This window comes from Falco peregrinus, chromosome 7 (genome assembly GCF_023634155.1).
Source record: "Falco peregrinus isolate bFalPer1 chromosome 7, bFalPer1.pri, whole genome shotgun sequence".
NCBI classification, from domain to species: domain Eukaryota; kingdom Metazoa; phylum Chordata; class Aves; order Falconiformes; family Falconidae; genus Falco; species Falco peregrinus.
Window position 1 is genome coordinate 47733266 of NC_073727.1, and position 17637 is coordinate 47750902.

General features: G+C 38.9%; 1 protein-coding gene across 11 annotated transcripts in view; it reads right to left on the reverse strand.

Annotated features, from left to right (window-relative positions):
• Positions 1-17637, reverse strand: part of STXBP5 (syntaxin binding protein 5) — a 109706-nt gene that overhangs the window by 69671 nt on the left and 22398 nt on the right. For 10 of the 11 annotated variants that reach the window (XM_055809609.1, XM_055809607.1, XM_055809605.1 and 7 more), the window contains 2 exons: positions 8572-8653; positions 7656-7756 (listed from right to left, as the gene is read on the reverse strand). In XM_055809609.1, the coding sequence (XP_055665584.1) occupies positions 7656-7756; positions 8572-8653 (183 nt within the window). Of the gene's footprint in view, positions 1-7655; positions 7757-8571; positions 8654-17637 lie in introns of those variants that run through there. The other variant, XM_055809610.1, reaches the window with a different exon arrangement.

Genomic DNA, 17637 nt, shown 5'->3' on the forward strand with positions numbered 1-17637 from the left:
GTCCTTCTGCTATCCACAAAGTGGCAGAATTGGTCAGTTTATACATTCAGTGAGGTGGAAGGGAAAATCCTCCCACAAGTAATATCTGCTAATACACAGGCTGGGTACAAAGTTAAAATATCTAACCAGGTAAGGTATGTGTCATAAGATTTCAAAGCCTTTTTATTAATAAGAAGTAAATACAAATGGGATTTTTCACTCACTGTAGGCAGAGTGTGTTTTGAACATAATGCTAAAGTTGCTGTTTACAGCACCATACAAAACGAGAGATACTTAAAGAATAGTTTTGTAACTCTGAATTTTGCAGTTTCATGCTGAGAAAAACCATTTAAAACCCACAGCACAAAAGTTGACATATTAAAAATTAAACTTATCAATGCATTCATTGATCAATATGCAAAGCACTCGCTAAACACTCAGTTCTATTTTTATGCTATGATTCTGGTTCTTGTCTTTATGCTAAGTCACAAAGCAAGTAAACTATTTTTTTGGCATTAAAACAGGGAATCTCAGCTCCAGAAGGATGCAAAATATCACACAAAAGGTAATTAAACAATTTTTCATACACGTAAAGCTGATTGGTTTGGGGTTTGGTTTGCATCAAAGGAGATTCAAATTTGTCATCCCACAACACCTTTTATTTTAAGTCAAGTTTGTCACTTCACCCTCTCAAATGGGTTCTGTGGAAGTCCCTGGCTCATCAGTGATGTCTATATGACTTTTCACATCTTAGATCAGCACAAAGTTTAATACTTCCTGCATGGCAAGAAAACTAATGCCACACTGAGTACCTCTCTCAACATGCTTTCAAATATTTACTCTAACGAGGTGTTAACTATGCTTATTTCAAAGTTACTCTAGCCTAATACTACTAAGTCAAACCAAGTCTGACATAAGGCTTGCATTACATGTGAACACAACAGTTTTACTATGTGTAGGATATTTATACAGGTATCACAGAATGGCGAAGTCTTTAAGGGACCTCTGGAGATAACCTACGCCAACCCCCCTGCTAAAGCAGGTTCTCCTACAGCAGGTTGCACAGGATTGTGTTCAGGCAGGTCTGGAATGTCTCCTGAGAAGGAGACTCCACAGCCTCTCTGGGCAGCCTGTGCCAGTGATCTCTTGCCCTCAAAGAAGTTTTTCCTCATATTCAGATGGAACTTCATGTGTTGCAGTTTGTGCCTGTTGCCCCTTGTCCTGTTGCTAGGCTCTACTGAAGAGCCTGGCCCCATCCTCTTGACATCCACCCTTCAGAGATCTGTACACATTGATAAGATCCCTCTCAGCCTTCTCTTCTCCAGGCTGAACAGGCCCAGCTCTCTCAGCCTTTCCTCACCAGGGAGATGCTCCAGCCCCCTCACTGCCTCTGGACCCTCTGCTGGACCCTCTCCAGTAGCTCCCTGTCTCTCTTGAACTGGGCAGCCCAGCAGGGGACACAGCACTCCAGATGGGGCCTCACCGGGGCAGAGCAGAGGGGGAGGATCACCTCCCTCGGCCTGCTGGCCATGCTCCTCCTCACGCCCCCCAGGATCCCACTGGCCTTGGCCACCAGGGCACAGTGCTGGCTCGTGGGCAACTTGCTGTCCACCAGGGCTCCCAGGTCCTTCTGCACAGAGCTGCCTTCCAGCAGGTCAGCCCCAGCCTGTACTGGTGCAGGGGGCTGTTCCTCCCCAGCTGCAGGACCCCACACTCGCCCTTGTTGAACTGCATTAGGCTCCTCTCTGCCCAGCTCTCCAGCCTGCCCAGGTCTCGCTGAAGGGCCGCGCAGCCTCTGCTGTATCAGCCGCTCCTGCCAGGTCTGTCCCACCAGCAGCCTTGCGGAGGGTGCGCTCTGTCCCTGCACCCAGGGCACTGGTGGATAAGCTGGACGGGACTGGACCCAGCACTGACCCCTGGGGCACACCGCTGGCCACAGGCCTCCAGCCTGACTGCGCCGCTGGTCACAGCCCCCTGAGCTCTGCCGTTCGGCCAGTTCTCAACCCACCTCGCTGTCCACTCATCCAACCCACACTGCCTGGGCTTCCCTCTGAGGATGTTATGGCAGACAGTGCCAAAAGCCTTGCGAGGTCAAGGCACACAACATCCTCCGCTCTCTCCTCATCTACCCAGCCAGTCACTGCATCATAGTAGGCTTTTAGGTTGTTCAGGCATGATTTCACCTTGGTGAATCCATGTTGACTACTGATAATCTTCTTTTCTTCCACATGCTTCAAGATGGATCTCCAGGATGAGCTGTTCCATCACCCTTCCAGGGCTGGAGGTAAGGCTGACCGGCCTGTAGTTTCCTGGGTCCTCCTTCTTGCCCTTTGTGAAGACTGGAGTGACACTGGCTTTTGTGCAGTCCTCGGGCACCTCTCCTGTCCTCCATGACCTTTCAAAGATGATGGAGAGGAGCTTAGCAATAGCATCTGCCAGCTCCCTCAGCACTCTGCAGTGTATCCCATCGGGCCCCATGGATTTGGGGTATCAGGTTTGCCTAAGTGATCTCTAAGCTGATCTTCCCTGACCAATGGAAAGTCTTTTCTTCTCCAGACTTCCTCTCTTGCCTCCAGGGTCTGGGATTTCTGAGGCTGGCCCTGGCAGTGAAAACTGAAGCAAAGGCGGTGCTCAGTAACTCTGCCTGCTCTGCCTGCATCCTTCATCACAAGGCACCTACTTAGTTCATCAGCAGGCCTGCATTTTCCCTAGTCATCCTTTTCCTACTGATGTACCTCAAGAAGCCCTTCTTGTTGTCCTTGACGTCCCTTGCTAGATTTAATTCCAAACAGACCTAAGCCTCCCTCGTCGCATCCCTGCATGTTCTGACCGCATCCCCATATTCCTCCCAAGTGGCCTGCCTCTTTTTCCACATCTCGTGGAAACTTCCTTCTGCTTGACTTTAGCCAGAAGCTCCTTGCTCATCCATGCAGGCCTCTTGCCCATTGTTTGATTTCTTACTCACAGGGATGCACACATATTGATCTGGGAGAAGTGGTGTTTGAATGTTAGCCAGCTATCTTGGACCCTGCTACCTTCCAGAGCCCTAACCCATGGGATTTCTCCAAGTGGGTCCTTGAAGAGGCCAAAGTTAGCTCTCCTGAAGTCCAGGGTTGCAGTCCTACTTATGGCCCTGCTTCCTATATGCATGATCCTGAACTCCACCATCTCTGGCCACAGCAGACAAGGCTGCCCCAAACCTTCACAGCCCCAGTCAGTCCTTTGTTGCTATGAGGTCCAGCAGCACACCGCACCTCGTTGGCTCCTCCACCATCTTCATCTAAAAGTTATCATCTGTGCTCTGCCAGAACCTCCTGGACTATGTGTGCCTGGCTATGTTGTCTTTCCAGCAGATGTGAGGGTGGTTGACGTCCCCCAGGAGAACCAGGGCCTATGGTTGTGAGGCCACCTTCAGTTGTCTGTAGAAGGCCTCATTGACTTCCTCTTCCTGATCAGGTGTCCTGTAGCAAACTCCCACAGCTACAACATCTACACACAAACTCCCACAGCTACACACAAAAGTGTCCAACATCTTTGTCTGCCCCTTAATCTTTACTTATAAGGTCTCCACTTGTTCTGCATCTACCTCAAGGGAGAGCACAATATATTCCAGTTGCTCCCTCATGTAAACAGTATGTAGATGACAAAGAAACTACATTGTGCTTCACTGAAGAAATTTTCAAAGTAGTACAAAACCTAGGATGTTAAATAAGTTCAGACACTGAATGGTGCGTTCTGCAAAGTAGTACTACTTATACACTTTTAACTTGCATGACAAGTCACAAAAGCGACCACCTCCATGTAAGCATCATTATGCATTTTTTCCTGGCCTCTCCACTTCCCACAATCAAAGAACAGTGGACAAGCTTAGTATGACATTGGTTTAGTATATCCTAACTTTTGTTTGTTAACTAGAACATGAAACAGCTACAAAACCTACACAAATGCAACAGAAACAAAAGCCTGGAAAACTTGCAAAACTAGCTTCTTTTGCACTGCGCTTCTGACATCTGCCAGTAATTTCAGATTTATTATAAATCAGAAACTTCGATCACTGGTTCAGAAGACTTGCTTCAAATTAGTAATTATCACTGGTACAAAAGGCAGTCAAGAGCTAAGTACCTATTAAATGGACAGTTTCTTATCTGCAGATACTCAATTCATATAAAGATTCAACAGAAAGCAGCATCTTTGAAGTCTCTTGGCCACTACTTTTGAAGAAGTGTTTTGCTCAAATCTAAAATGCTGCAAGTTACCCAATAAAGACATTCTCCACAGCTCAGAATGAAGTCTGTAATGGGCATAAAATTTTAAATGAAAAGTAGCTTTCTCATCATTCCCTGTTCTTGAGGTTCACAAGTAGAAAAGCAATAATCCACAATGCTTTCCAGTCATACACTAGAGACTGCATCCTCAATTAATTTACAGGTAATTCAATTTTCGGTTAAGTATACAAAATACGTAACACACAAGCATTTATAAACAAGCTATGTACTTGTTTTATTCCTTGTTTTAAAGATGTTCAAAACAGGCCTGAAAGCAAGCTAGCCTAACTAGATTGCCAAGAGGAGAAAAATCAAGCAACCTAGAAATTACATTGTTAAATATTGGGCAGTAATTCTTGCATGTGGCTCAAAGCCGGGAATTGGTAAAAGGTTGTGCCAGGAGAACATAGAATTCTTTAACAAGTCAGTCTTACCTTTTTTTTTTTTAAACATAGTTCAAGAAGAGGTTTTCAAGACTAGAATATCGTTTAACCTGGGTAGCTAACTGCTACACTTAGCTTTCCATGATACAACTTTCTAGTTCACATCTAATCCTTACATATTAAACTCCAATTTGTAAACAAAATGTGAATAAAATTGGCCTATGACGTGTTGAGCTCAACTCCTATTAAACAGGACACAAGTACTGCTTTTCTGCAATGTCAACACACTTTCAAATACTCCCAATCATGTATATAATTTTAAATCTTGGCATCTACAGTGTCCTAGAGCAAATACTGATGTAACTGGAATAGTTGTTTCAGCCATGTAGTAAGATTTAGCTTTGTTTCCCCTCCAAGGACATTTTTTCCAGTTTGTTAACTTACCTATTCTCTTACCCAAACATTTCCAAGATATTAAAAATCCCTACACAAGCTGGCAAATTAAAGTATCATTAGAAAATATATTGCTACAATGTTCTGCTGTAGTATTTAATATTTAAAATAATTCCTGTTTGAGAGGTTAGTTATCCTGATGAGCAAATCTTAATCCCACAACATTAATTATTTAAAAGATTATTAAGTAAGTACCTAACAACTTGGTGCTTGTGAATTAAGACGACCCAGTTTTATTCATGAACACTCTTCTCAGACTCGGTAGTTAATATACAAACTGACCTAAGCAAAGCCCATTTACTTCATATTCATGTAACGATTATATCTAATAGGTTTGATTATAACACTGAGTTCTTTGGAATTAAGACACCTATTTAGAATTATTGAACAGTGCATTTGTGCAATTCTCTAAAGATCATTCACAATAATTCCCCAGTAGTGAGATTACACTTTGTTTTATAAAGCTTTATTTTATACACTAGTCAAAAAAACCCAGAATATTTGGAAACAGTTAACCATACCCAGCATGACTTAGTAAGTGGCTAAGACAATGCATGGTTCTGGGATCTTAAGTGTTCTGGCAACTTGTACATGCTATTATAATGCATACTTTAAGATTAAAATTACTAGAAGAATAAGACTTTGTCTCAAACTATACTTTCACCACTCTTGGTAACTATGGTGCTCTCATTCTCTATTTTAGCAAGGCACAGGGTTGCCTGGAAAAATCAGTACTCTGTCCAAAGTTAACAGCAAATACAACTACTGAAGTGAATGAGTGACCTAGACTCCTTTCCACCCCTGCTCCTCTTTCTGGTAAGAGTACACACACTTCAACTGTGACAGGTTTTTCTAGGGAGATCACCACATTTAGAGAAAAAGGATAGTTTATAATTTCCACATTGTCTAACCAAAGATATCCATACATCTAAGAGTAAACCAGCTTGCAACAGATTTGCACACAATCAGAATCACCTCCTTAGATATCTATTTTGAAGCATTAGTTAGAAGCCAGTGTCCAGATTTGCCGCCTGAAACTAGACTTGAATTTTTTTATTGACACAAGTAGGTGCTACAGGTAAGAGAAGAGTCATTTAAGAGATTGGAGAAGGGAGAGAGAGAAAATTTGCTTTGTATACACCACCGCATCTCCTAATAGCCAGACAGTTGTTAAACTAGAGGCTGTAAATTGCATTTCTCTGTTTGATTTTATGCTGCATAAAGGAATACTGTCACTCCATTGGGGCAGAGAATTTTGCTGTCAGAGCTGTCTATTTTGTGCACAATAGTTTAGAATCACAGAAAGATTTGGGTTTGAAGGGGCCTTTAAAGACCATCTAGTCTAACATGCCTGCCACGGGCAGGGACACCCTCCACTAGACGAGGTTGCTCAAAGCCCCATCCAGCCTGGCCTTGAACACTCCCAGGGATGGGGCATCCACAGCTGCTCTGGGCAACCTGTTCCAGCGCCTCACCACCCTCACAGTTAAGAGTTGCTTCCACATATGCAATCTAAACCTATCCTCTTTCAGTTGAAAACCATTACTCCTATCCCTGCAGGCCCTGGTAAAAAGTTTATGCACCATGATTCACAGTAACAACCTCAAAGGTGACTTGGAATCACTTGGTCCTCTATCCAAAAACCACAGTAATCTGCATTTATGTTATTCCTAACAAGTTTGTTTATAACCTGCTCTTTAAAACCACGATGTTACTCCATAACCCACCAGCAATCTATTTACTACTTTGTATGTAGTTACCTTACGTTAGAAGGTTTTACATGGATATTTAACTTACTGCTTTCTATTGCTACCCATTACTTAAAACTTACTGCTTCCTGCCATCTTCAGCAGTACAAGTCACAGATTCTGTGTTCTTGCTAATATCCTTTGAGCTCCCCAGGCAGCCCATTTCTGAAGCATGCTGCTCAAAAGCAGGCATAGTGTGCCAGTTGAGACTTTACGCATACTGGAAAGGAAGGGCTACTTTCCTAGAGGGAAGGACTACTTGTTATTTAGTACATAAAAGAGGACACACTTTTTGCAGAAGGTCAATCAACTGACTTTTAGAAGTCTAATCTAAAATGTCTCCCTAGCTTGCTTACAACACTGTTACTTGAGTCTCAAAACTGTTAGTCAAAGTTCACATTGTTTTCAGCTGCTTTGATACACACAGGAGCTCTAACTGTGGAAGTCCAATTTATCAAGGGGAGAAAAACTTTCAGTTAAAATTGAACAAGTTTTCCTGACATCTTGGTGCACATACACACACACTTTCTCTTATTCAAAAATTCCTTTGGAGACACACATTGCAAGCCTTCCATCCCTCTACATTTTAAATATGGGAAATCTGACATTCAGCAATGCAATATGCAAAGTGATAGAAAAGTCATCTCACTTTAGGTCACTGGTGTGTTCACTCAAGTATCTTGCGTTCTAACAGCCTGCAACTCAAACCCAATATAAACCAGTTTCAGTTATTTAACAAGTTATTAATTGGACTGTATTAATAAACCTGATCTTAAAACAAGACAGTGTGATGGTAAGGGGCAAAGCAATAATAATCCAATCCCTACCGTTCTCGGTTAAATTTGAGCGAATGAAGTATAGCAGGTCTCTTCTGACGTAAATTCCATAGGTGTAAGGTATCATCAGCCAAGGCACTCACAAGAGCTCCCTATGAGAAAGAAAGTTGTAGTCAACTTATTTTCATAACCCTAGTAACAGTACATTTCATCAGCATAGTGGAAATATTACATATCTGCTGCCAGGATGAAAAAGTATTTCTAAGCACATGCATCAACACCACAGCACAGATAATTTCTAAGTACTAGTAACGAGAGCTGATGTGATCCCATGTCATTCAGCTCAATCACATTTGATTCAGTGCTATAGTGAAGGGTGATGGCAAAGGAGAAGCTTTTTCCTGTGTGCACACCGTTCCACCTCCACAGGGAAATTAAGCAATGAACTCAACTGCTAATATTCATGCGCTGACAAAGCCAGTGAGGTTTGACTTCAATCCTCTGAGCTAAAGTTCCCCTACAAATCTGGCCCCAGCTAGCTCAAGAACAGCTCTACTGTCACATCTCAGCTGCTACACCCCTAGAAACACACTTGAAATTACTGAGGGATCATTGCTCAGATCATGTCTAAAACAGTAACTCTATCAATATAAAATCAACTACTTACTAAAACTGCTAGTACTATTGAAAACAGACTTTATTACCTCATGACATAACATTCAATGATATGAATAAATATTCCTAGGATAAAAGTTATTGCTTATAGCAAAAGAATACTCTAGAGAGAGAGATTTTCAGCAGTCAAACATTTTCTGAAATTAAAAAGTTAAGTTATAATTGGTGTGACTGCTTGCCATTGATGCTAAGAGCCACTTGTGTTACCTGATTTTGATGCTTGCTTAATGAGAAACTGAAGAAAACCCTCTATCTTCTCTGAATTATGGAATATGTACACCATTTTACCAACCTCATTAATCAGGAACTGAAGCTGGATTACTGCAGCTCCACTGTCATGTTGGCAGTAGCATTCAACTCCTGGACGACCAAAGCTAAAATTGGTACCGTTAAGGAATAATTGTTGTATGGAAAACAGAAAAAAGAACAACCACTAAACATCATAAACAACATTGTCATTATCACTAATTCAACTAAATAATCAACATTCAAACAGGTTAACATCCTGCTTCTAACTACTGCACTCAACCACATAGATCCAAGTGATGACCAGAAAAAAAACATTTATAAACAATATAAGTAACACAGAGAAGTTAAAAGGCCCATCATTATCCACATGGAATACAAAAGTTATGTGGAACTGCTTAACTTAACAATAAGGGATTCTTCATCAATGAGAACACAACAGAATAATGAAGCAGTTTAGTATTGTTAAATATCAGAGCTAGTATACAGGCAAGTTAATCTAAATAAGCATCATAATCAAAAGACCACATTTCAAGTACTAAAGGAGCTTTCTCTCCTTTTTAAACACTTGTTACAGATGAAAGGAGAGCTGAATAATGCAAAGCATGTTAGAAAAAAAGCCTGCTGTGACAGAGATAAAAAGATCAGTAGCCAAAATACGGAGTCAATAGGAAATTATGTAGCACAGATATCCCAGATCTGTTTCAAGACTTCCTTGATTCACACCAGCTATAAAATAGCAAAAGCTTGTTCATTTTGCCCTCTCACACAAAAATCAGTCCTATACTTCCATAATAAATATCAAACTGAAGCAGCAGCAACACAGATTCTTTCAATTCCCCATACTCTGTTCATTTATTAGCTGCAAAGATTCTGTATTTCAAAATGTGGTTAGCCCCCTCCTTCCAATATTAAATTAAGAAAATTCTCCATCCTCTAGAAGACAGAGCAGAAACAACACAAGTCCAGATAAATTAAACAAAGCAGACAGTACTTCATCATTATATGTCCACAGTCTCTGGAGTTGCCAAAAAGCTGAACACCTCTCACTTTAAAAAGGCATCTTAGTTTTTGGAAGAAAGGAGATAATTCCAAGGATATATATGCAAAACAAGGAACATAACATACAACTTGTTCTCTCAGTATACACTAGAAATTAATAAAACTTAAAGAGAGAGCTTAAAGCTGGGGGGTGGGGGCACAGAATCATCCCCATGATACCTTCCTACACAAACTCAAAATACTTTTAATGTAAAATGTTGCTTTTGTATTAACTGTGGACTGACTACACAAATTGCCAGATTGGGGAAAACATCCCTACAAGCAATACCAGAAGTTTCAGAGCAGATTTCCTTCAGCCTTGGCTCAAGCTTCAGCATTCACTTGAATTAATAACTCTTTGCAGAAACAAACAAAAAAGCAGTTTCTTAAAGTGAAATTCAGATGTTTACAGGAACTGAATTTTAAAACTTGTTATTTATCTGCACAGACACAGGTTGTTTTCTACCAAAAGACTATTTCCTCAACTCCTCCCCTGATCACCAGCTTCCAACATAATTAAATGTAACTCTTGTTCGTTCACCCACTCAGAGATTATCTGGAATTGAGGCTTTACAGCTACCTCACCTCAAAACAAGGGGAATGTGACCCAGAAAAATAAAAAAAATATGGATTCCTCAAAGTTACTCCAATCTTCAGATTCTATCCCTCAAATATTTTCTTTAGGCACTTCTGATGCAAATATTTCTGGAAGCACTGTTAATACTTTATCAGTAGAAGTTTCGGTATTAAGAATATTTGACCGTTTCTTTAAGAAAACAAAAAAATCCTTTTGCTTTTTCCACACCTCAATCGGTTCTCTCTCCAGAAATCCTTAAGTACACAGTACTGGGCATAAGCTTACACAAGCTTTAAACATTCAGAGCAAGTGGTTGGGGTTTTTTTTTTTGACAAATTAGCAGAAGCCTCACATGCAGATCTGAACAAAAAAAAAAAAAAAAGAGTTTGGCCTCTTTTACGGTGCTTACAGTTATCAATATAATAAAAATAGTCCTTGCAGCTAGCCCCCTTTAGTCCCTTTACCCAAGAACTGTGTCATCACTTCTTCACCTAGTAGCTAAAATTATTCATCTCAAATTAATATCATCCTCCTAACCAGCATTAATCTTCTTTTCTAAAGCAATGCAAAGCCTCCCAGTTTTGCAGCGTATGCCAAGTCGAAAAAGCATGTCACTTAAATACTGAGTGTAGAAGGATAATGATACATGCCCCTTTCAGTACATATTAAGCATTTCTCAACCACACAAAACAGGCAGCATCCCAGAGAAGGCAGTTTTAAGTTCTATAGTTGCATATATGTGCCTAAGGCAAGAAAGCTCACTGTACTAAGTAGTGCCACATAGTAGTTCTCAAAACAGGCAAACATTATAATGAATAATGACAAGATAAGCAAAGCATTTTAATTTTGTAGGCAGGAAAAACTCTCTAAGACCTCGGGTAGCTCTAGAGGAAACAGTCTGCTGTGAGCAGTTTTCTAATCAAAGACCCATCCTTCCTCCTTCACTTCCAAGCATTTCTTCCTACTATTCTTGCTTCATCCCCTATTCCAAATACTAACAAATTAGATGAATTAATAGCTTTTCAGCTGTACCTTTGAATGTTGCTGCTGTGTCCCCCACTGCCATTAGGAAATTAACCCAGGAAAACACTAGTATTTTGTTGTCTTGACTGCATGTTTTTTGAAAAAGTAAGTTACAGACAAAAGCTATGGCTTTTTCTAACTGCTAGAAGTGCAGGTCATACATAAGAAAAGCACAGTATCATGCTAATTTAATATTGCATAGTGAAACTGATTTCACTTTGATTTGTGAGAAAAGGCAACAGTTGCAAAAGGTACTTTTCTTCTAAACAAGGTTCACACCTAAGGTTACACTTTTTTTTTTCCCAGGCAGAATTAAAGCACTTTGTTAGTAATATCCTAGTTCTCTCCACAAAATACTATTTTTAAAAATTACTATTATTTATAGCTTATTTACATAGGAGCAACTCAGTGCACATCTGCCCTTAGAAGTCACATTTTGAAAGAGAAAACTAATTCCAGAACATTTATGAAAGCTTCAGAAGAGCAGTCCTTTTTTTAAATTCTTAAGTTACTCTAAGTAGACCTAGGGAATATTGGGTTCTTACCTGTGCTTGACCCATGTGTAACTATCAATTCAATCCCTAGCATAAGTCAGTTATGTATACAGAGTCACGTTTATATTGTAAATCACCTTCCAAACTATCACCACACAGACACTTGCATCTTCACGTCATTACACTGCTATAAAGTTTTGATAGTACAGCACAAGATATGGACCATGTTCCTGTATCAGATTTGCCACTGTTACAATATCTCAAGATTTTTAAGACAAATCTGAAACTGCAGTACCTTTTAAAATGCATTCCTAGATGTTTCTCAAATCTGTAGCTGTAACACCTCAGAGTATTTAAACATTTGACAGTTTTGACAAAAACCCAGAATTCCAACTAGAGGACAACACATATCACTGATCTGAATTACATACAAAACACTAAGGGCAGTAGATAACTCACAATATTCTTACGTACACCAGTCTGTTGTGTATAGTTCTTCAGGACTGCACATTATACCTGTATATTTTACTACAGTCATTGCTATGTAGCAGTTTTCCACTTTACTTAATCAGACCCTGAATTATTTTTATAGGCAGCAAAACCATCACTTCACAGACACTTTTGTATGGACTTCGATTGTGGGCCACAAGAATTATTATAACTTAGAAAAAAACCCCACATAATGCTGGTGAGATTTCCAAGTATCATTTTTATAAATAAAGAGTAAAAGTTTGTCTGGTATTACTCACCATTGCCAAGTCTGGATATAATCAAACAACAGATAAAAGCCAAAAACTTACTTTACATCAGGTTACAGAGTACCATAAAGTCCTACCTGGTGATACATCTAAGCAGGACTAAAGCAGTAAAAGAACAGCTTCACACAACTTTCCTGTTTCTCAATCTTACCTACACCTTGACCTCATCAGTAACTATTACCTGCACATACAAAAGCATGATGTCTCAAAGAAACAATCTCATAAAGAACTATCTATCAAGACACACAGCTATTTAGCAAGAGAGTTATTTTAAAAGTCCAAAAGTACTAGTCAACACTGCCTCCAAAACTAACTTTGACCTTTCATATTCATGTATTACCAAATAGGATAAAATAAAAATCCACAAAATACTTTGGGGAGAGTATTAGACTTTGTACCAATCCTGATACGGTATCATATCACTGTTTTCCAACAACTTCAGGATTATAGTTTCCTTTTAAAGCTTTAGGCCTGCATAGCATCCTGGGTTTATATCACTGGGCTAATCAGGTCTTTTATTCCTCCCCATGTCTCAGTATTTATGTTTGCAAAAGTATACATTAATATTTGTTAACACTTCAGATCTACTTTCCTATATGTAATTAACAGCACCAAGCAAAAACAAACTAGGGTTTTAAAACCCTGAGATTGAAGTTCATCAGATGGAAATACTATCAAATCACTGGTAACAATTTACTGTGGGAATTCCAGCTGGACTATCGTGATGCACTCTCCTGCCAGCTAAGGAGGGCGAGAAGGCAAGAAAACTGACAGTAAGAAATACAATAAGGAAAAGGAAGACATCAGATACTGACAGTCAGAAGACACTGGCTGCAACTTTCACGCGAATATAGCACTTGCAAATGAGCTAATTCTAAATACAGTCTGACCTCATTACTTGGACAGAAAAAAAAAATATCAACATTACATATTATACTTTGAAACCAAATCAAGTGTCCCTAGAGTAAAGAGCTACACCTTCCAGGCAATTAAGAAAAAAAAAAAAAAAAAAATCTACATTCAGCTTTTCTGTTAGTCATAAGGATGAGAATGCAAGGCACCTCAGAGGTGAAGAGGATAGGATCTCAGTCCTGAAAAGTTACCGAAAGGTTTCTCCCAAAGGTCTTCCTTTCTCATAGAGAAGGTTGGGGGGAAAGATAGGAAGATAAATTGGAAGAGATCGTTTACGTGCCAGAATATTGGCAAATGCACTGTTTTTCTCATTTTCCAGGAAGCTTAACATTACACAAAGTTCCCAAATACTTTTGAGAGCACAGTAGTATTGACTGTGCAGTGTTTTCTTTTTTAAATAACAATGAAGGCTAAGAAGCTGCATTCAGATACTATGTTTGCCCAAAAAAGTATCTGAGATTCATTATCATGAAATTATTTAGTACCATTGGAGTTCAGCAGTTTTTACATCTCCTGACACTCATAAGAGTTCGTACTTTCCTAAGGAAGGGGGCAGCACATAATTTGTCCTTTTCCTGTTGCAGGGGCAGGGAAGGGGATAACAATAGGTAGGTTATTTATACAGTTGCTGTTAGAACTTACTACAATTATCTTATTAGCATAAGAGCTTACAGCAAACTGCTCCTGCTGTCCCCTACTGCAGCTTTAGAAATTCCACAACTGCCGGGAAGTTGAAATTCTCAACTTTCAAACCAGCTACCAATAACATTAGTTACTGCATAAATGTAAGTATGCATAAATAAAGTATTCACTTTGTCTATAAAACAATGCTCAGCTCCTTTAAGTATCAGAAGCCAACTGATTCAAAATTAACTTAAAATCTTAGATTGATAGGGTGAAAAAGGTCTATTCTGAGAAATACCGAAGTATGTAGATATCAGTTAAAGTTCATTAACTAATTTATGTATACAGTAAGTTGCAGCAATTTTAAAGCACAAAACCACTTTTTTTGCATAAATTAGTATGCATTTTAAAATTAAGCACTTATTCAACTAATTTGCATAGAAACTGGTAAGAAAGGAATGTATAGTGAGCAGTATTAATATCTGATCCATTTTCCAATGATAATAGCTAGCAAAGTATATCTTAGATATCAAAGTTGCTTACATAAACATGCACAAATACAGTATTTCCCAGACAGCTTCAAAAAGTGCCAGAATATTTTTTGTAAAGGCTGTATTTGGTAGAATTTTCTCATAGCTGCCAGTGAGAGGCAATCGTTCATTAGAACAAGATGTAATTAAGTAGTACAAATGCAAACAGGATTAGAAATCTGTGTTTTAAAATCAAACAAGAAATAAAATTGGTTTTAATTGTAAATTTCTATATGCACAATTCACAGACAGCGAAGCATGCTGTTAAATGAAGAGGTAAAAACATCAATTTAGACTGAGCAACATAGTATTTTCAAAACACTAACAAGGCTGCAGGCTTTCCTTGATTTTATTCACTTTGTTTTCTGATCCAGGTTCTACTACTTTTAGACTAAAAGCTGTATTTCAGTACTAACACTGCAAAAAGGTGACTAATCAGCACTTTTTTGGGTGGGATGGAAGGGAAGGAGAATGGTATAATACAAGGGGAAAGAGTTGGAAATTGCTACTAATACATCAACATAACAGTTCCTCTGACTACAGAAGATGCAGATTTTTTTCAATGACTATACAGAAGAGTAAACCCAGGAAATTATGTATTTTGAAAGATCTTAATCAAAATTCAGAGGCAAAAATCTTTGTATTCTGTTGCATGCTTCCAATCCTGCTCATCTGTCATCCATCTAAACCAGTTCAATTTTAATGTCAAATTTTAACATGTTATTACAGATATCCTACCTCATACATCCTTCTGGTAGCACATACTGTACCATAGTATTAATAATTAACCAGGCTTTTCCTCTCATGTCCATAGCTTCTTAGCCAAGACTAAGGGCATGGGCATTCTATGCTCCTAGAACTGAGGAACACTTGGAGTAAGAATGACGACTCATCCCAGAATCCAAATATTTTGTTCAGACATTGCCCACAGCAGCATTAACAAATGCAATGTTCTGAACTAGATGTTAAGTGAATTTATATATGGTTTCATAAATTAAACTAAATAGGTAAAGAACTATAGATAGTATCTAATAAGAAGGACAATTTAACATTTTCAAAGAACATAGCCAATCCTTGCCCAATCAATTTTTGTCCATCAACACTGGTTTCTGACTGAAAAGTAATTCTTCGTGTGGTCAGAAGTCTTTCTTCATTCACAGAGCATGATCTAAAATACCTCCCTTAATTCTTGCCTGCTAGTCCTCTTCAGTTATTTTCAAGTCACTGACTACTGGATATTCACAACAGAAAACACTAACTGTAATCACCAGTCATTCCATCTCAACTTTGTTCAAATACAAGCCCATACTTCAACCCCCTCCCTGCAAACTGTGTGGCAGCGTAGCCTGCTGAGTCCCAGTTTCACTTATATCTCATTAACCCTTTACATCATTTTGGAGATACATACATATCCCCAGATAAAAAGAACTTTACATCATTTTGGGGTTATGTAGAATAAGACCACAGGCACTATTAAGACTTACATAAGCTACACTGTTTCTCCCCTCTCCGGTCCTCTGCTATCACTCAGTTAATATTTCTCTCCTTTTACAGAACTTGTTATTCTCACATCATCTCTCCTTTTGGCACCAATGTCTTATTTCTCAAATTAACTATTAACCCCTTTTAACTCTTTTCTTATCCCAAACCAAACCAGGTTTTGCCCCATTCTTCACCTTTGCCATTCAATTTATCACTCTTCATATACCCATGTTTACTTACTTGCTTTGAGAAAAACTGCAATAAAAAGCAGGCAACTAAAGCAGAACTAAAACCACTATCAACAGAATGCTGGAAGGTCTGGATGACGAAAAGCTCTTAAGGACTACCTTAAGTTTAAGTTGGTCACATGTATGAATTTCTCCCTCAGATTTTGCTGTGGTCTACCTCTCAGCACTGATATTAGCTCTTCCCCCTGGACATAATCTGTCACCACTTAACTTGTGGATAAGGCTTAAATCCACCCTTCTGTTTTACACACCATTTTGCTTTGCACCTATGATCGAAATAACCTCCTCTTCCAAACAACCTTTGGAGAAAGTTTAGTTATCACTAGGAGTTTTATCAAGAGTGATGCAGGCATTTTTTTTTCTTATTAATTTTTTTGCTTATGAAGCCTTTTGCAGTATTTACCAGCAAAGTCACTTGCTGAAGTGTTAAGGGGGTCACAGGTTAAAATGCCAACACTTCCATCATGTAGACAAAAAGTAGAAACTTAGATGCCAAATCAGGGTGGTAAACACAAGTTTACCTCTCTGTCTCTACCAACTTGACAATCTGTCCACAAATTTGTGGTGGTCACAAGCTGCAAGATCTTCCAAATAGCCAGAGCGATGTTCACAAGCAGTACTGCTGCTGTTGCCTTTTAAATGTTTCAGCTAGCAGTGCCTAAATCTTAATTCAAACATAATACAACAAATAAGCCTCAGAAGAGTTTCCCTGAAGTCTGCTCAAAGGTATAAGTAGAGAGACATCTTAAATCTTCTCCATTGAAAATGACACAGGATTTTTAAATTAGATTCAAACATATATAAGCTACCAGTAACTAGCCTCACATCACTACTCTAAGTATTTTGCAATATAGTTTTTCTAAGAACAATGTGTTCAAATTTATTTTAAGCCTCCTCAGGTTCCACTGTGGCATAATTTTTAGTTTTGCAAGTCACCAAAGAAACTGAAAAACTTACTATTTCACTATTAAAGTTGTAGCGACTATTTTATAGGTTTGCTCAAAATTACCACTGCAAATGAAAAACTTAAGGTACAATTTCAGCAATTCAGTAGATGGCAGTCTTCCACCAAAATCAAGAGGAAACAACGTCCGCACATAAACAAGGGGTAACTTGGAGCTGGAATTCTTATTTTTAATACGCAAAACCATTTCCTACTCAGTGTTTCTTAAATTTTTCGTACTTTTCATAGAACTTGGAAAAATAGTTTATTACATGCCAAGATATTAAGACGACTACTATGTTTTGTTGAAATATTTGTAGTCATTTTGTAGTAAAATAGCTGCATATCAGTGTTGCATGAAGTGGTGTTTTTGTGGCTTGTGTTTACCAGAAATCCAACTTGAGAAGGACTACTAAAAGGTTGACATTGTCCCTAGAAGTTGCTTAGAATTATTTGATTTCTTCAAAAGTATTATGGTCA